General features: G+C 46.7%; 1 protein-coding gene across 2 annotated transcripts in view; it reads left to right on the forward strand.

Moving 5' to 3' along the window:
* The window catches only part of dapk3 (death-associated protein kinase 3), a 17028-nt gene extending 3760 nt beyond the window's left edge, over window positions 1–13268 (forward strand). For both annotated transcript variants that reach the window (XM_037535348.1, XM_037535350.1), the window contains exons 3-10: window positions 2979–3339; window positions 4661–4790; window positions 4907–4955; window positions 5415–5441; window positions 6867–7019; window positions 8710–8755; window positions 9527–9747; window positions 11258–13268. In XM_037535348.1, the coding sequence (XP_037391245.1) occupies window positions 2979–3339; window positions 4661–4790; window positions 4907–4955; window positions 5415–5441; window positions 6867–7019; window positions 8710–8755; window positions 9527–9747; window positions 11258–11570 (1300 nt within the window). In that variant the 3' untranslated portion in view covers window positions 11571–13268. The remainder of the gene's footprint in view (window positions 1–2978; window positions 3340–4660; window positions 4791–4906; window positions 4956–5414; window positions 5442–6866; window positions 7020–8709; window positions 8756–9526; window positions 9748–11257) is intronic.
* The last annotated feature ends 6745 nt before the right edge of the window (window positions 13269–20013 follow it).

A 20013-nucleotide genomic window follows, 5' to 3' on the forward strand; every position in this document is an offset into this window, starting at 1 on the left:
CCGAACGTCGGGTTTGTTAGAGCTTCATTCCGAACGTCGGGTTTGTTAGAGCTTCATTCCGAACGTCGGGTTTATCGGAGCTTCATTCCGAACGTCGGGTTTATCGGAGCTTCATTCCGAACGTCGGGTTTGTTAGAGCTTCATTCCGAACGTCGGGTTTGTTAGAGCTTCATTCCGAACGTCGGGTTTGTTAGAGCTTCATTCCGAACGTCGGGTTTATCGGAGCTTCATTCCGAACGTCGGGTTTATCGGAGCTTCATTCCGAACGTCGGGTTTATCGGAGCTTCATTCCGAACGTCGGGTTTATCGGAGCTTCATTCCGAACGTCGGGTTTATTGGAGCTTCATTCCGAACGTCGGGTTTGTTAGAGCTTCATTCCGAACGTCGGGTTTATCAGAGCTTCATTCCGAACGTCGGGTTTATCGGAGCTTCATTCCGAACGTCGGGTTTGTTAGAGCTTCATTCCGAACGTCGGGTTTGTTAGAGCTTCATTCCGAACGTCGGGTTTATTGGAGCTTCATTCCGAACGTCGGGTTTATTAGAGCTTCATTCCGAGCGTCGGGTTTATTAGAGCTTCATTCCGAACGTCGGGTTTGTTAGAGCTTCATTCCGAACGTCGGGTTTATCAGAGCTTCATTCCGAACGTCGGGTTTATCGGAGCTTCATTCCGAACGTCGGGTTTGTTAGAGCTTCATTCCGAACGTCGGGTTTGTTAGAGCTTCATTCCGAACGTCGGGTTTATTAGAGCTTCATTCCGAACGTCGGGTTTATTAGAGCTTCATTCCGAACGTCGGGTTTATCGGAGCTTCATTCCGAACGTCGGGTTTGTTAGAGCTTCATTCCGAACGTCGGGTTTGTTAGAGCTTCATTCCGAACGTCGGGTTTATCGGAGCTTCATTCCGAACGTCGGGTTTATTAGAGCTTCATTCCGAACGTCGGGTTTATTAGAGCTTCATTCCGAGCGTCGGGTTTATTAGAGCTTCATTCCGAACGTCGGGTTTGTTAGAGCTTCATTCCGAACGTCGGGTTTATTAGAGCTTCATTCCGAACGTCGGGTTTATTAGAGCTTCATTCCGAACGTCGGGTTTATTAGAGCTTCATTCCGAACGTCGGGTTTATTAGAGCTTCGTTCCGAACGTCGGGTTTATTAGAGCTTCGTTCCGAGCGTCGGGTTTATTAGAGCTTCGTTCCGAGCGTCGGGTTTATTAGAGCTTCGTTCCGAACGTCGGGTTTATTAGAGCTTCGTTCCGAACGTCGGGTTTATTAGAGCTTCATTCCGAACGTCGGGTTTATCGGAGCTTCATTCCGAACGTCGGGTTTATTAGAGCTTCATTCCGAACGTCGGGTTTATTAGAGCTTCATTCCGAACGTCGGGTTTATTAGAGCTTCATTCCGAACGTCGGGTTTATTAGAGCTTCGTTCTGAATTTCTATTTTCATTTTTTTTAAAACGGAATTTTCTTGCGGGATTATTCTGGAGGCTAATTTTATTATAAAGTGTTTTGCATATTAATGTTTGCGCTCCCTCGTGTTCTCCGCAGATGATTATTCACTGTATCTGGTTTTATTCTCGGCTTCATGCTGATCATTTTTTAAAGCAGTGAACTTTTACCTGCAGCCACATTGGAGTGTAACTGGACTGTAGTGGTGATTGGGCTGTTTTGGTATGCGGTGATGGTGTTTAATGGTCCCGGGGCTCATCTGTTTCAGACAGTCTGGTCTGTTAAGTGGAGCTCAGGCGTGGAGGGGAGGCCGTCACGCCGCTACGCTGCGCTTTGTTTGCTTTAGGGCTGCGTAAACACGTCGCGCTGTAATGAAGTGCAGTGGGTTTCAGACGGATGGCTGTACTGACACGCCGGCGTATTTACGCCGATGGGGGCGCAGTAAAAACACGCCTTTTCACAGCCGCTCGGAATTTAAATTGCCCCGACGCAGAGCCGAGTCACGCAGTCAGCCTTCCTATATATGGCAGTGGAGGTCTCGTCTAGGATGACATCATCGCCTCACTATGTCTGTTTCTTTCCCACTCTCTTCCCGGGAGCAGCTGTGGCGCAGATGAGATTACAGATTACTCAGAGTGCAGGAACGTTTATTACAGCCTGCAGACTCGGCAGTGCTGCTCGGTCCTGCTGCTGCTGCTGCTGCTGTAAGCCTCCGTTAGAGATGGGTCAGCATGTTGGACTGACAGCTTAGAGAAAGTCCAATAAAATAGGATAGAAAAGTAGTAAAATACATTTTTTATATGCAAAGCAACTTTCTGTACGTTCTACCTAACGGCCTCGTTCACAACCACTCTTACACTGTAAACAGTGGCTCATCAGATCTACCTAAAAAATGACTTCATGTGGTAACAAGTAAATGAACTAGTTTTATTCAACCGAGATAAAAACATTGAACGAACAGTTTTCTCAATCACAGTTTGAGTTGAATGGAACTAGTTCAGTTGCTTGTTCCCATATAAAGAGTTTCTTCTTCTACAGTTTTCACGTAGATTCTGACGCACCACTGTTTACTTATAAGAACAGAATCTACACACAGTCGAGAGCACAGAGGTGAGAACGGTTCTGCGGTCTTAAAGAACACGACATGAATCTGACGCAGGCTTTTCTTAGGACCTTTCAGAAGAACACACTTAAGAACAAACTCAGGAGGATATCGGAGCACGAGGGCCGGTGATACGCAGTATGAGCCGGGAACCGTAAGACATCTGAACTCTGCCAGAGGGTTGGTGTAGAGCCAGTGTCTTACATTAGAAATTTCCAGAAAGTTTGTAGAAAACAAAGCATAAAAATATTCTTTGGAGAAAAAGAAGTATGGATGAAAATGTGGTGTGAAAAGTTAGCCTGGATGAAAACGAAGCATAGAATAAACAGTGTACTGCTGCTGGCTGGAGCTGCTGCGCACCAGCCTAGAAACCTGCACCGCTCTATCCGTTTAACTGTCGTTGTTTGTGTGTTTGTGTGTTTGTTCACTCCTCAGTGGGCAGTTTGCGATCGTGCGTAAGTGCCGTGAGAAGAGCACCGGTGTGGAATACGCTGCCAAGTTCATAAAGAAGCGCCGCCTGTCGTCCAGCCGGCGCGGCGTGAGCCGCGAGGAGATCGAGCGCGAGGTGAACATCCTGAAAGAAATCCAGCACAGCAACATCATCACCCTGCACGACATCTTCGAGAACAAGACCGACGTTATCCTCATCCTGGAGCTGGTGTCGGGAGGAGAGCTCTTTGACTTCCTGGCTGAGAAAGAGTCCCTGACCGAGGAGGAGGCCACGCAGTTCCTCAAGCAGATCCTGGACGGAGTTCACTACCTGCACTCCAAACACATCGCTCACTTCGACCTCAAGGTGGGCCGCCGAGTCTCAGGGCCGAAATACACGTTTTACTTTTGACTCCTGACGTTTAACGTAGACCTTCTGAGCATTCGTTATAAAAAATTCCAAGACCAGGAGATTCTCCTCTGTCTTTAACCTTCAGTCGAGTTGCTGTGCATTTTAATTAGGTTGCTTTTCTGAGTTTACACCTGGTCTCTTCCTGCGTCTGGTGTATCCTGGGCGCAGGCTACACGACTTTTAGCCTGACTTTAACCCCCATCTGCTCCTTACAACACATTTCCACAGTCTGGAGCTCGATCAGAAGTGACCGATGGGGCGGATGGCCTGTGGCGTGAGAGGAGAAACGAGTGAATCTTCAGCCCCCCGATCAGATCGAACTCTGCAGTGATCAGAGACCCTCAGATACGATCACACGTTCGATATTCACGACTCTAAACGTTCACGAGTCCCGCGGCGAGAGACGGTCAGAGAGGAGCTCCGCGAGGGACTCGGACAGCCAGTCAGAGAGCTGGAAGAGCAGAGACACGGGAGAGGAGACGAGCCTGAACGGCGGAGACAGAGGAGCGGAGTATAAACACAGATAAGAGCCGATATCAGTGCGGATCCAGATCCGGTCACTACAGCTTCAGCTCAGCTGCCGGACTGTAGGGAAATATTTCTCCAGCTCTCGCTGCCATAATCCGTGTTCACCCCCAGATTCGTCCCCAGTTCAGCTGTGTGTGTCCTGTGATCTGAGGAATTCTGGGAGTTTGAGTTCTTATTCGTAGCTCAGACTCGGTCTGTGTGTTATTCTCTCTCTTTGCCCCGTCGTCTAGTCTGAGCGCCTCGCGACAAAACAACAAGAAACTCTGAGCCGGACTGACGTTAAGTTTGTGATGCTGTCCGTTTTAGAAGTCCGTGTAGTGAACGTCCAGCCTTAGTCGGACTGAAATCCGACTGCTGTGGGAAACGGAATGTGCCAGTTACCGAATGTTTATCCATTGAATCTGTTTGTCCTGCAGCAAACATGAATCTACATAATCACAATACGCCATCCAAGAGGAGCTAACCATTGAAAAAGCACATTTGGAGTGCAGGGCGTCTTCAAAGAAGCTCAGGCCGAATCGCTGTGGAGTGAACTGGACTGAATCAAATGTATACAAATGCCTCGATTTAAATCAGGAACCAGTGAATCATGAACTGAATCACTTCTCTGTTGACTCAAAGATTCGCGCCCCAGTGCAGCAGCGGTTCAGTTTTGATCAGGTTACCCAGAATGCTATTGATGCTGTTCTGATGTCCATAATGTTCTCCACGTTGAGAGTCTAGACCTGTTCTCTGCTCTCTGTTGCAGCCGGAGAACATCATGCTGCTGGACAAGAACGTTCCCAACCCCAGGATCAAGCTGATAGACTTCGGCATCGCCCACCAGATTAAGGCTGGAAACGAGTTTAAAAACATCTTCGGGACTCCGGAGTTTGTTGGTAAGGAATATGTTTTATGAGTTTGTTATTATTATGATTAGTGTTATTATTAATGTTCTTACTGCGTTAGTGAGGGAAGCGATGTGTGGATTAAATCCTCTCCGCTTTATTAACAGCGCCAGAGATTGTGAATTATGAGCCTCTGGGTCTGGAAGCCGACATGTGGTCAGTATAATCTCCTGCATTTAAATTCCCAGGAAACACAATATTAAATAAAATCTTTGATGCTAAACTTGATGTTCCATTAAAGATCAAGCAAGGCGTGAATGAAAAGCATGAGATGCATCTGATAGAACATGACGTAACGATCCACTGATCAGACCTGCCTTAGAGCACGGGACGCAGCCCTGTGATTGGGCAGGGAGGCGTTACCCAATATTAGGACCTCCCAGTTTACACAGAGAGGAGGGAAATATATCGGTCAGTTATTGGTCAGTGCAGCATTATTCAAAGGGTGTGCATGTTCACTGTTTACCTGTAAGAACAAGGTCAACCTGGTTAGAAGGAAAACAGATTTAGGTTCTCTGGGTCTTTGAAGTGGCCTTTGTTTTTTCCTTAATATGCTTCAATATGAAATTAATCTCCTCTCGATTTCACTAATAACTCATTCTTTATTACCTGCAGGAGCATTGGAGTTATTACATATATCCTGTAAGTATCACTGTATACACTGTGGTCACTACTGGTCATTGAGCCCTCTGTTGCACAGTGTTTGTTGCCTCAGGGCAACAAACCCATTTTCATCATTCCACAATAATGGGATGCACATTTATTGGCAGCTGAAGAGTGAATAATGAAGGGAGAAATGCTTTTGCTTTGCTAACAACATTGAAAGTTTCAGAGTTATGCAAATGATATTCTAATACATGCAGAAATGTCTTTGTTGCCTATAAGCAACATTGTGTGACAGCAGAATGGCTTTAGCAAGTAAAGTGTCACTCGTGCAGCCAAATGAACCGTTTTTGTTTCTTTTTTTGTTTAGAATGATCTTCTTTGGGGTTATTTGTGTGTTTTTATTTATTTAGAGTAAACGAGTAGCGCGGTGTCAGTGCCTTAAAGCCCGATCCAGTCCATTCAAGCCGGTGTAATGTAGTGTTTTAGTTTAGCAGAGCATGTTGTTTGTTACAGATGAACAAATTCCTGCGGTTTCTTAGTTTTAATGTCAAATATTTAGACTAAAATATCCTCACGCTCGACAACAACAACATACTCAAAGTGCTCACACTGTGCTTTCTTTAAACTTTAAACTCTGTATTTGAATAAACCGTTTAGGGGTTTTTAGCTGTAATGCAGGCAGTGCAGTGTTAAAAGCCTTTTTTGATTGATTTTAATTTCAGTGCAGTAAAGCTGCAACAGATGTTTGATAATAGTGAAATATACATTTAAATAAACGAATAAGCCACATGTTTACCACTTTAATGGACTCATGCTCCTCCGTGAGGGAAGTAAATGTCTGATCAGGGTTGCCAGATTGGGCAGGATCCTTAGTTTAGAAGATGCGAAGATGCATTATTAATCAATAAGCTTTTTTTATTACCAACTACAATTTCAATTGAATTGTATTAATAAGCCAAATAGACTTTTTTATAAAATAATAATAATGTTGGTTCTTCAAGGGTTCTTTAGCCAAATCAGTGGTTCTATACAGAAGTATGAACCCTTTGGATGCTTAAAAGGTTCTTTGCATGGTGAAATGGTTCTTCAGGTTGATGGAGAATGTGTTGTATATGGCTCTATCTAGAACCTTTTAGAAAATGGTTCTATATGTTGCCAGAAAGGGTTCTGCTATTGTTACAGTGTCAAGCTTGTAACCCATTTGGTGTTATAGATCCATACACTACACATTCTTTATCCGTCTGAAGAACAATTTCACCATGCAAAGGGTTCTGTGAGTGGTTCTAAACAGAACCATTGTCTTTACTAAAGAACCATTTTAAGAGTGTCCTTACAGACACTAACGTAGTCTGGGCTGAAGGTTCCCTCACAGTTCCTCCTGTTTGAGAGTTTTGTGAAGTTGTGGTTCTCTGTTGTGAGGCTTTGTTCTAGCACGTAGTGATCGGTGACTGTGTTCCGCAGGCTGAGCGGAGCGTCTCCGTTCCTCGGAGAGACTAAACAGGAAACCCTGACCAACATCTCCGCCGTGAACTACGACTTCGACGAGGAATACTTCAGCAACACGAGCGAACTGGCCAAGGACTTCATCCGCCGGCTGCTGGTCAAAGACCCAAAGTGAGCTCAGCTCTTTATTAACACCGTATTGGCCGGAGCGCCGCTCCTCAGGCCCTGACCACCCACGCCTTTTCTGGGCATTTCAGAGGTTATGACTGGGACGTGGGGTTACTGTTGACTGGGACGTGGGGTTACTGTTGACTGGGACGTGGGGTTACTGTTGACTGACGTGAGGTTACTGTTGACAGGGACGTGGGGTTACTGTTGACTGGGACGTGGTGTTACTGTTGAGTGGGACGTGGGGCTATTGTTGACTGGGACGTGGGGTTGCTGTTGACTGGGACGTGGGGTTACTGTTGACTGACGTGAGGTTACTGTTGACTGGGACGTGGGGTTACTGTTGACTGACGTGAGGTTACTGTTGACTGGGACGTGGGGTTACTGTTGACTGATGTGAGGTTACTGTTGACAGGGACGTGGGGCTATTGTTGACTGGGACGTGGGGTTACTGTTGACTGGGACGTGGGGTTACTGTTGACTGGGACGTGGGGTTACAGTTGACTGGGACGGGGGGTTGCTGTTGACTGGGATGTGGGGCTGCTGTTGACTGGAACGTGGGGCTATTGTTGACTGGGACGTGAGGTTACTGTTGACTGGGACGTGGGGTTGCTGTTGACTGGGCCGTGGGGCTGCTGTTGACTGGGCCGTGGGGCTGCTGTTGACTGGGACGTGGGGTTGCTGTTGACTGGGACGTGGGGTTGCTGTTGACTGGGACGTGGGGCTGCTGTTGACTGGGCCGTGGGGCTGCTGTTGACTGGGACGTGGGGTTGCTGTTGACTGGGACGTGGGGTTGCTGTTGACTGGGACGTGGGGCTGCTGTTGACTGGGACGTGGGGTTGCTGTTGACTGGGACGTGGGGTTGCTGTTGACTGGGACGTGGGGTTGCTGTTGACTGGGCCGTGGGGCTGCTGTTGACTGGGCCGTGGGGCTGCTGTTGACTGGGCCGTGGGGCTGCTGTTGACTGGGACGTGGGGTTGCTGTTGACTGGGCCGTGGGGCTGCTGTTGACTGGGCCGTGAGGCTGCTGTTGACTGGGACGTGGGGTTGCTGTTGACTGGGACGTGGGGTTGCTGTTGACTGGGACGTGGGGTTGCTGTTGACTGGGACGTGGGGTTGCTGTTGACTGGGACGTGGGGTTGCTGTTGACTGGGCCGTGGGGCTGCTGTTGACTGGGCCGTGGGGCTGCTGTTGACTGGGCCGTGGGGCTGCTGTTGACTGGGACGTGGGGTTGCTGTTGACTGGGCCGTGGGGCTGCTGTTGACTGGGCCGTGGGGCTGCTGTTGACTGGGACGTGGGGTTGCTGTTGACTGGGACGTGGGGTTGCTGTTGACTGGGACGTGGGGTTGCTGTTGACTGGGACGTGGGGTTGCTGTTGACTGGGCCGTGGGGTTGCTGTTGACTGGGCCGTGGGGCTGCTGTTGACTGGGACGTGGGGTTGCTGTTGACTGGGACGTGGGGTTGCTGTTGACTGGGCCGTGGGGTTGCTGTTGACTGGGCCGTGGGGCTGCTGTTGACTGGGACGAGGGGGTTGCTGTTGACTGGGATGTGGGGTTGCTGTTGACTGGGCCGTGGGGCTGCTGTTGACTGGGACGTGGGACCGTAGCGCTCCAGCGACGGAGCCTCCGACCGGCGGGGCTGATGTTCTTTGTCTCGGCCGGTCTGTGAACTCCTGGGTGTTTTTCCTCTTTCAGGAAGAGAATGACTATAGAAGACAGTCTGGAGCATCCATGGATCAAGGTTAGACTCCCTCACCACTCACTGAGTGTATCTCTCTCTCTCTCTCTCTCTCTCTCTCTCTCTCTCTCTCTCTCTCTCTCTCTCTCTCTCTCTCTCTCTCTGTGTCTCTCTCTCTCTCTCTCTCTCTCTCTCTGTCTCTCTCTCTCTCTCTCTCTCTCTGTCTCTCTCTCTCTCTCTCTCTCTGTCTCTCTCTCTCTCTCTCTCTCTCTCTCTCTCTGTCTCTCTCTCTCTCTCTCTCTCTCTCTGTCTCTCTCTCTCTCTCTCTCTCTCTGTCTCTCTCTCTCTCTCTCTCTCTCTCTCTCTCTCTCTCTCTCTCTCTCTCTTTCCCTCTCTCTCTCTCTCTCTCTCTCTCTCTCTCTCTCTCTTTCCCTCTCTCTCTCTCTCTCTCTCTCTCTCTCTCTCTCTCTCTCTCTCTCTCTCTCTCTCTGTCTCTCTTTCTCTCTCTCTCTCTCTCTGTCTCTCTCTCTCTCTCTCTCTCTCTCTCTCTCTGTCTCTCTCTGTCTCTCTCTCTCTCCGTCTCTCTCTGTCTCTCTCTCTCACTCTGTTTCTTTTCCACTGTCTCTTTATCTCTGTCTTTATCTTTTCTCCCTTTTCTTCCTCTCCCTCTCTTTTGTTTATCTCTCTCTCTCATTTTCCGCCTGTTTTATTGAGAGTTTGACTGTAGAGATTAGAAAGTCTGTTTTGATGTCAGATCAGTATTTTAAGGTGAGAAATTAGAAATACATTATTATAATGTTATTCTATGTATAATGTGTTGTAAATTGTCTGCAGGTAATAAAGCGGCGTAACGTGCGTCAGGAGGACAGTGGGCGTCGGCCTGAGCGCCGGAGGCTGAAGACCACCCGGCTGAAGGAGTACACCATAAAATCCCACTCCAGCATGCCCCCCAACAACACATATGTCAACTTCGAGCGCTTCTCCCACGTGCTGGAGGAGATCGGCGCGGCCGAGGAGGGTCTGCGGAGGCTACAGCAGAGCCAGCGCTCCTGCAGGTGAGGGAGGACCACACACAGAGAACAGAACCTCACAGAGCATCACAGAACCTCACAGAGCATCACAGAACCTCACAGAGCCTCACAGAACATTATAGAGCCTCAAAGAACCTCACAGAACCTCACAGAGCATCACAGAACCTCAAAGAACCTCACAGAGTATCACAGAACCTCACAGAACCTCACAGAGCATCACAGAACCTCACAGAGCCTCACAGAACATTATAGAGCCTCAAAGAACCTCACAGAGCGTCACAGAACTTCACAGAGCATCACAGAACCTTACAGAGCCTCACAGAACATTATAGAGCCTCAATGAACCTCACAGAACCTCACAGAACCTCACAGAGCATCACAGAACATCACAGAGTGTCACAGAGCCTCACAGAACATTATAGAGCCTCAAAGAACCTCACAGAGCGTCACAGAACTTCACAGAGAGCTTCACCATGCACCATATCAAATATCACAATATTTACTGTTTCTGAGAATGATGTCATAACAGACTGTCATCCAATCGGATACCGCGATGCTCTGTTTATGTAGCTGCTATAGAGCTTTCAGAGCTTATTAATAAGTGCATCAAACTATCTAGATAATCAAGCCAATCAAGTCGATTGACGACGCTGAGTCTAGAGTCCGGTGTAGTGGGAAACTTTTATTTTGAAAAACTTTATTAAAATCACCGCCAATAAGAAATTCATAGCACTTTATTTATGAAGGCAGTAAATGATCAATCAAATCACGTTTGTCACATCACATTTACACAGGTGGAAAGGTAGCCCCCTTATAGAACTTCAATACAGAAAATCTAAATATATAAATCCATAAATATCTAAGAAGGAAAATAAATAAATATATGTACAAAGACTCTGAATATACACACATATACGCAATATACACTAGTATTGCACTATTCCAATGTGCAGTTGAATGATGACCGGATGCTTTAACACAAAGAACCTGTGAAGAGAATTAATGAAAAAAAATTCAATTTCCAAGAATTCTGGGAAGCTCCGCCCCTAGAAGAGACTGTATATTGGGAATAAATGTGGGGTTGTATAATTAGGCAAAGTGTGTCGGTAAAGCTGTTAAAGTAGTGCCGACAGAGTAAACGTCACCCCGCTGATTCATCACAAAACATTTTCTCAACATTTTCCCGTTTCTGGAGTGGAGTGTGTGGTATTTGTTGGATGAGACTTAGATAATGATAGATAATGTAATATTTATCCAAAATAAGGATAGAGGACGTCCGTAATCCAGCATATGTGGCTGAATTAGAACGAGCTGAAGTGTGTAAATGTCAGTTCACAGTGTGATTGGATGAGCTGAGCAGTTCCGGTGTGTTAAACTCCGTGGATGAGCAGCAAGTGTGTATTAAAGTGTGCAGTCGCGAGTCTCTGTAGAGGATCTGGAGCTCAGTTACACTCAGAAAATCAGCGGAAGCATCACATTCGACCCAAACCTTTGCAAACGGCTGTATTGTCAGCTTGCTCTCTTCCACCTGCAGGGACGACGTGGCCGCCCTGCGCTCCATCTATGAGGAGAAGGAGGGGTGGTACCGTGAGGAGAGCGAGAGCGTGGCGGCCGAGCTGGGCCGGGTCCGGTCCGAGCTGCAGCGTGCTCAGGCCCAGCGCAGACAGAGCCAGGAGGAGGCCCGGGCCGCTACGCTGGCCGCCAACGCGCTAAAGCGGCGGTTCGGCCGGCTGGAGAGCCGCTACGAGTCGCTGGCCCAGCAAGTGGCGGCGGAGGTGCGCTGGGTGGAGGAGCTGCTGAGGTCCAGCTCAACCGAGGCCGAGGAACGCATCACCGGCCTGGCCTGAAACCACAGAATATGGGATCGTCAGGGTGCATGAGGTCCAGATACCTAGCAGAACTACAGCATGTGTCACCATCAGGCTAACCATTAGCCAGTAACATCTCATACATGTGAGGAGGCAGAAACCAGTAACGTCTGCTGAGGGAACAGTCTGGCAAAAACAGTTGAATTTACAGTTTGTTCTCTTATCCCAAATTCAGCGGACACGTTCCGTGTCTGAAGTGCTTCTTCAGCTTCAGCTCTGGAGCCACGAGGATAATGTAGCAAGTCATGGAAGCTTATAGCCTGCTAATTAATCAATTAAACCACCTCATGGCGTGAGGAGGTGTTCAGTGTCTCTAGTACACTTGATTAAGTGGTTTCTGACTCTGTATGACTGACTGTTAACTGCAAAAATGGACTAAAATACAGACAAAGTCAAAGCTTCAAGAGGGCTGGCACCTCCTGGAGCTCTGCTAACGTTTGTTTTTATCTACAGTTAGAGCCCCTGCCTCCCTCCACCATGAATGGAGCTGAAACTCCCATAAAACAGCGTCTCAGTCATCAGGCAGTGAATTCAGAACCAGCTCATGTAGGAACTTTCTGTAGGAGCTTTTAGAGGGACGTCTGGTTCCCATCACCACCACTGTGAGCAGCTCTGACTCTATAATGAAGCGTTTCACACCAAACCGCTCTGAATGGCTCTGTTTACATCTTAACCACTTAAATATGTAAACATATGGCTGGAGTTAGGTGATCTAGGCATGTTGCTAATTTGTGGGCCATAAGCCTCCATCAACTTGTGAGCTGCATTAGCCTCGTAGCTCCGGTGCTAAAACTAACGAGGCAAGCTTCTGACACCAAACGTGGCTGATCGTCTGCATTCAGGGTTCCATAAAATTTGGGACGAATTTGCTTTTTTTGCCAGAATATTCCTTTAAGATGTTGACGGAAATGAATGTGTTGCCTTCACGTTGCTACGTCTGTAAAACCGAAAGGTGCTTGTATGTGCAGCCAACTGAAAAAATAGAGCTGGTTTCAGCTCAACTCTTATATCATATATATGTAAACGTGCCAGGCGGTCAGTATCGGCTTTATCATCAGTGCTGTGCCCATTGATTCTCTCTCTCTCTCTCTCTCTCTCTCTCTCTCTCTATATATATATATATATATATATAATGGCACACAGAGTTAAACCTGCTAACTGTAGACTATTTATGTTGGCCTGTAACGTTTGAGGTGGAGGATCAAATCCTCCATGGATCTTAATCTCAGGATTCGGTGTCTTTATCATCTTCTGTTGCGCTTCCCTTTCGAAGCGAAGCGCGGTTTTGCCTATGCAATATAGTCAGTACTATAATGCGCTGGAGACGGCGCTGCAATATAGCTTTCATTTAACCGCGTGATACTGCAGACTGCGCTATAGATACCCATCACACACTAATGCTGCAAAATACTGCTCCGGTTAGCTGCTGTCGTACGAATATAGCGTCTTTATTCATCTCACACACTTCAGTACATTCCATTCTTTGCGTGCGTTCCATGCGTAGAATAGTGCCAATGTTTTGTACATGCAGCAGCTCTATGGAAGTCCATTTCTTCTGTATCCATGGCCGTTTTAGGGTGATTTTGTCATCTTCATACTATTTATGTTCTTTTCTGTTTTATCTATGCTGGAATGAATGTATATTCAAATAAACTGGGAGAACTGAGGTGTCATTTTTATCAAGCGTGTTCGTTGCTGGATGGGCACTTTACTGCAGAACCTTCACTAAAGGTGTTCACAGCCCCCTCTTAATTACTGAGCTCAGGTGTTTCAGCCACACCCATTGCTAACAGGTGTATAAAATCAAGCACATAGTCCTGCGGTCGCGATAAATAAACACTGGCAGTAGAGGGTCACACTGATGAGCTCAGTGACTTCAAACGTGGCACTGTTATAAGATGTAACGAGTCCGTTCATGAAATGTCCGCCCTGCTAGGTCTGCCCCGGACAACTGTAAGTGCTATTATTGTGAAATTGAAGCATTAGCAGCTCAGCCATGAAGCAGTAGACCATGCAAACTCGCAGAGAGGGTTGCCGAAAGGATAGAAAATGGTCTATCCTCTGTTGCAAAGAGTTCTAGAAGCAACATCAGCACAAGAACTGCACATCAGGAACTTCATTAAATGGGTCTCCATGGCTGAGCAGCTGCACACAGGCCTAAGATCACAATGCACAATGCCAAGTGTCGGCTGGAGGGGTGTAAAGCGCCGCCACTGGACTCTGCAGAGATTAATCAGCTTCTTTGTCTGATGATGAATCTGGATTTGGTGGATGTCAGGAGAACATTACCTACTGGAATGCAGTAAAGTTTAGTGGAGGAGGGATGATGGGCTGGGGCTGTTTTTCAGCGTTTGGGCCCCTCAGTTCCAGTGAAGGGTGATGTTAATTTTATTCTGTACAAAATAATTTTAGACATTTTAGGGGTCGTCATGTCTGCAAGACAAATATAGTCATTTTACTTACTGTCCAATATCATATGTCAGCTATAATTTTGCCTGCAGGCTTCGTCATCCTGCTGTTGTAGATGTTACCAATCTACATTCAATGATCCTCTCCGCTGTCCTGATTATGTGCTCTGGTGTTGAAAGTCAAGCTGAAGTCCACAAACAGAACTATAGTGAAGGTTCCAGGATTGTCAAGATGCTGGAGCATAAAGTGCAGGGCCGAGCTGATCACGTCACCGAAACGGACAACTTGGCTCTGTATGTGAACTGACCCAGCAGACCCGGCAGTGGGTTTGCAATGGTCTCCAAGAGAGCTTGGACCAGGCCTTCAAAAATCTTCCTGAGTACAAGGCGGAACTCTTCTCAAAACTCTCATAAAACAGCGTCTCAGTCATCAGGCAGTGAATTCAGAACCAGCTCATGTAGGAACTTTCTGTAGGAGCTTTTAGAGGGACGTCTGGTTCCCATCACCACCACTGTGAGGAGCTTTTAGAGGGGGACATCTGGTTCCCATCACCACCACTGTGAGGAGCTTTTAGAGGGTGACGTCTGGTTCCCATCACCACCACTGTGAGCGGTTCTGACTCTGTACGTTTCTCTAGAACGGAGCGTCTCATATCATGATGTTTCCCAACCTGTGACGATGCCCATGCCCACCAAGTAAATGGACAGAGTGCAGAATAAACATCAGCTCGTTGAGTTTATTTCACTCTGAAATAAACATCTGGCTCGCTGTGCCGCTCTGTGTGCCAGTGTTGACTCTAAGACTCTAATGTGCTGCTGGTGGTGGTGGAGCGGTGGAGGAAGGGGTGGGGGGTGTAAGAGATTTCCAACTCTGTGTTCTCTATAAAGGACCTAGAGCTGGATTAAAGGTCTAGAAAAAGCATGTCAGTATAAACAAACCTATAGAACACAATGAAGTTACTTTACGAAGATGCGCTCACCTGCACCCATAAAAACTCTTCAACGGTTCTTTAGCAAAGACTATGGTTCTGTATAGGACAATGAACACTCACAGAACCATCCGAATGCTTAAAAGGTTCTCTGCATGGCCAAATGGTTCTTCAGATTGATGGAGAACGGGTGCTTGGTTCTGTACAGCACCAAAAAGTAGTTTTATCTGTGAATGAGATCCGTCCTTACTGGTGCGTTTCAGTGCTCATTCGTAGGAACCACAATGCTGTAAGTTCTCATTTTAACAGAAACTGACTCAGCAGCGGCTTCCTACCTACATTTTTTTGAGATACAGGATGAAAGGACAAATCAGACAGCCGAGTAGTTTTGGAAATCTAGTGCACACTTGTTTATATAAAGCTGCACTGTGTAGGTTTCGGGGATTTGGAGACCCCTCTGTTGGAAAAGTGTAACTACATTTCATTGCAAAATGAGTTTAATTAAGACCAGAATTCAAAACATTAAATAATATTATATTTACAGTTTCTGAAGATATTTCTAACTGGTATTTTGGATTTTTGGTTGTTTTATTGTTTTTTATCAGTTACATCTTATCAACCCCTTAGAAAAATTGAAGATTGTGATGTGTACTGTATGTCAAGAAAAAAAATGTAATATAAGTTTATAATTTTATATTTCTGCCATATTGCCGAACTCTGCGGTCGATGCTGTCAAACCAGCTGTGAAGTGTCCTGTGGTTTGAGAAAAGCACTGTAAGCTGAACTTTTAGTTGTGCCCCAGTGACGGTGAAGGTATTTTATTTAATGCTGTTTATGATTCTGTGTTATTCCATGCTCATTCCCAGTATCCTGGCTCTGTGCCTGTCCTGAGTGTTTGAGCCTGGCCCCTAGGCCACGCCCCCGCTCCAGTGCCAGGTTGTGACAGCAGCCCAGGCTGAGTGGAGCGGACCCTCGGCGCAGTCTGAGACATGTCCGGCCGGCGCTCGTCCTGCAGCTGGGTGGTGGCTCTGCTGGCCCTCTGGTCCATGGTGTCTCTGGTGGTGGTGGTGGTGTGGGCCTCGTGGCCCCCCCGAGTAGGCCTTCAGGGCTGCCGGAGCGGGCTGCGGGGGCTGGAGGAGAAGGTGGAGGGGGCGCGGGTGGTGAAGGAGAAGGAGTTTCGGGCGCTGGAGAGGGAGCTGGAGCAGAGCAGAGACAACCAGAGCAGACTGCAGCTGGAGATAGAGCTCATCCTGCAGAGCCTCAGACTGACCAACACCAGCCTGACCCACGGCCTGCTGGAGCAGGTAAGCACATGAGTTATATAAGCCCTATGATGGGGCAGTTCTGGATTCAGATGAGGAGGAAGGTGGACTGTGAGGCTTTCAATATTTCAAACTAATTTCTTCTGCATTTTCATCTTCACTGTAAAAGCATTCAGACAGTAGTGGAGCGTGACTTCACCATGAAATCAGGTGTAGCCCATAGTGGTAACCGTAGAAATGGGTGTAGACAATTAAGATTAAGTGACCCAAATTAGTCCCACAACAGGAAAATTTCACCTCCGCATTTAACCCATCCGTGCAGTGAAACACCGCTTAGACTCTAGTGAACACACACGCACTAGGGGGCAGTGAGCACACTTGCCCGGAGCGGTGGGCAGCCCAATCCGCAGCACCCGGGGAGCAGTTGGGGGTTAGGTGTCTTGCTCAAGGACACCTCAGTCATGGACTCTCAGCCCTGGGGATCGAACCGGTGACCTTCTGGTCACAAGGCTGGTTCCCTGACCTCCAGCCCACGACTGCCCCCCAAAAATGGTCATAACCATGGAAATGGGCGTAGCCCATGGTCATAACCATGGAAATGGGCGTAGCTCATGCTTGTAACAAAGGAAGTTAGTTTAGCCTGTGGTAATTGTCATGGAAATGACTGAATTGCAACCATGGAAACAGATGTAATACATGGTCATAACCAAGTATGTATGTAAATCTGTGTACTATAAACATGGAAATGGGTGTAGCCCATGCTTGTAACCATGGAAACAGGTGCATTCTGCCAATCCATATCAGTGGTGTGTTTGGATGTTTATCAATCAGTCCATGTTATAATCCTTTTTCTATGATCTGGATTATCATCTAGATTTAGTTTGCCGCCCTGTTTCAGGAGGACCCCCAGCTCTGCACAGTGTGGTGCTCCTCCTGCTTTAACACAATGAGCTGATGAGTTGGATCAGGTCGGATCAGGTGTGTTGGGAGCAGGGAGTGTTCCAGGATCAGGATTGGGAAAACTCGGACTGTGATCAGTATCTCTAATAGTCTAATAGGTTATGTGGTTTCCGACACTATATGACTCACTGTTATCTATAAACACACACTGAAGTACGAACTAAACTCAGTCTTCCAAGTGGATGCTGTTGTTTTTAGACACAACACTGCACAATAACGTATGTGTAATCACTGTAATGTCCTCTTTGATGGTGTTGTTTCTTCTCACTGACCACAGGCCGTGTTAAAGGAGAATCTGACCGCCCTGGAGAGTGAAGTGGCCGTGTTGGAGAGCGAGCAGAACAGGCTGTCTCAGGAACAGGCTGTGAACGAGGGTAAAGAAACACACTGGAGTGGAAAGAAACGCTGCTGTTTTTAAGTGCAGATAAACAGGTCAGCTGGACGGGAGCCAGCCGTGTCCAGCCTGCTGTTTTCAGTCAAAACAGTTCAAGATTGAAAAGAAAATAAGAAAACGTCATTTGGAAACATTCTGCCTTGGTCTGATTTGGTCTGATTTAGTCTGATTTAGTCTGCCTTGGTCTGATTTGGTCTGATTTGGTCTGCCTTGGTCTGATTTGGTCTGATTTGGTCTGATTTGGTCTGATTTGGTCTGCCTTGGTCTGATTTGGTCTGATTTGGTCTGCCTTGGTCTGATTTGGTCTGATTTGGTTTGATTTAGTCTGCCTTGGTCTGATTTGGTCTGATTTAGTCTGCCTTGGTCTGATTTGGTCTGCCTTGGTCTGCCTTGGTCTGCCTTGGTCTGATTTGGTCTGATTTGGTCTGCCTTGCTCTGATTTGGTCTGCCTTGGTCTGATTTGGTCTGATTTAGTCTGCCCTGGTCTGATTTGGTCTGATTTAGTCTGCCTTGGTCTGATTTGGTCTGATTTAGTCTGCCTTGGTCTGATTTGGTCTGCCTTGGTCTGCCTTGGTCTGATTTGGTCTGATTTGGTCTGCCTTGCTCTGATTTGGTCTGCCTTGGTCTGATTTGGTCTGCCTTGGTCTGATTTGGTCTGATTTGGTCTGCCTTGGTCTGATTTGGTCTGCCTTGGTCTGATTTGGTCTGATTTGGTCTGATTAAATCTGCATTGGTCTGATTTGATCTGCCTTGGTCTGATTTGGTCTACCTTGGTGTGATTTGGTCTGCCTTGGTCTGATTTGGTCTGATTTAGTCTGCCCTGGTCTGATTTGGTCTGATTTAGTCTGCCTTGGTCTGATTTGGTCTGCCTTGGTCTGATTTGGTCTGATTTAGTCTGCCTTGGTCTGATTTGGTCTGCCTTGGTCTGATTTGGTCTGCCTTGGTCTGATTTAGTCTGCCTTGGTCTGATTTGGTCTGCCTTGGTCTGATTTGGTCTGATTTGGTCTGATTTGGTCTGCCTTGGTCTGATTTGATCTGGTTTGGTGTGCCTTGGTCTGATTTGGTCTGATTTGACTTAAACAGCTGTTTGTGAGGCTCAGGCCAAGCGTGGAGGCGGGAAGTCCTGCTACATCACTGCGCTGCTTTACTGGAGTTTTCATCGCTGTGCTGGTTTGAGTTGTTCCACTGCGGGGAAACTACCCACTGTTGATAATCATAATGAAGCATTTCGCTGCTGTCAGAAAAAAAAACTCGTATCTCCATTTTTGTCATTCTTCAGTTTTTGACGTAATTTTAAATTGCATGCTGTCCTTTACATTGTCTGTAAATTTCATGATGGATGGCCCAAAAGAAACGGCTCAAAATGACCTGGAAAGACGTCTGGTTCCATTGACTTCCATTAAAAGTAAAGTAGGTTTTTCCTTCTCCTGTAAAGTTCCCGTTTTGGAGATACGAGGTTTGTTCCTACAGCAGTGAGAAATATATATTAAAGCAATAAGACGAGAAATGCTGCGTATTACAGTGTCTTTATCGTAGGTGCAATCAGGCGAAGTGGAGTAAATAAAATCACTGTAATGTGCGGCCTCAAGCGGAGACAACATCGAATATCATTAAATAAACCAAATGTTAATAAATAAATGAAATTATTATGAGTAATAATCATGATAAACAATTATTCCGCCAAGAAACGTAGTTCCTTTAGAGTATGTTATTGTTGCCGAGCAACCACGGTCTGGTTAAAGGGAACCGTAACGCTGGTCGCTAATCGCTGCAGTGATTTGGTGAACTGGTCATATAATAACGCGCACTGTCTAATGCTAATTTCCATTAGCGCCTCTATGCACATTCCAGTCTTACATTAGCAACAAGCTAACATTGTTGATGAACATACGTTCCTTCTCACTGCAGCTGAAGCTCCCTGCTCCCTCTCTAGCACACTACTCTCCTAAAAAGATGGTTCTTCAAGGGTTCTTTAGTAAAGATGATGGTTCTATATAGAACCTTGAACGCTCAAAGATCTTAAATGGTGAGATTCTTCTTCAGACTTCAGAAAAAGGTTCTATACAGCACCAAGGTGTTCCGCTATTGTTATGATGTTAAGCTTGTAACCCTTTTTGTCGCTGTGTAGAACCATAAACACATTCTCCATCAATCTGAAGAACCGTTTCACTGTGCAGAGAACCATATACGCATGCAGACGGTTCTCTTAGTGTTCTTGGTTCTATAGAGGACCACTGTATTTACTAAAGAACCCTTGAAGAACCCTTGAATTAAAGCACTGCCTCCTGCACCCAAACACAGACATTATAATGTAAATATTAAAGACATTAATTTAGTAATCAAAATATTGACTTGACTCATAAAACAAATGTTTTCATATGTTATAAAAGAAAGTTTCAGCCTTTTCACATGTTGTTAACTGCGTTTCGTGTCCAGCTCAGATCTTCGCTCTCCAGATGAACCTGACCA

Source organism: Pygocentrus nattereri, chromosome 2 (genome assembly GCF_015220715.1).
Source record: "Pygocentrus nattereri isolate fPygNat1 chromosome 2, fPygNat1.pri, whole genome shotgun sequence".
Classification (NCBI taxonomy): Eukaryota; Metazoa; Chordata; class Actinopteri; order Characiformes; family Serrasalmidae; genus Pygocentrus; species Pygocentrus nattereri.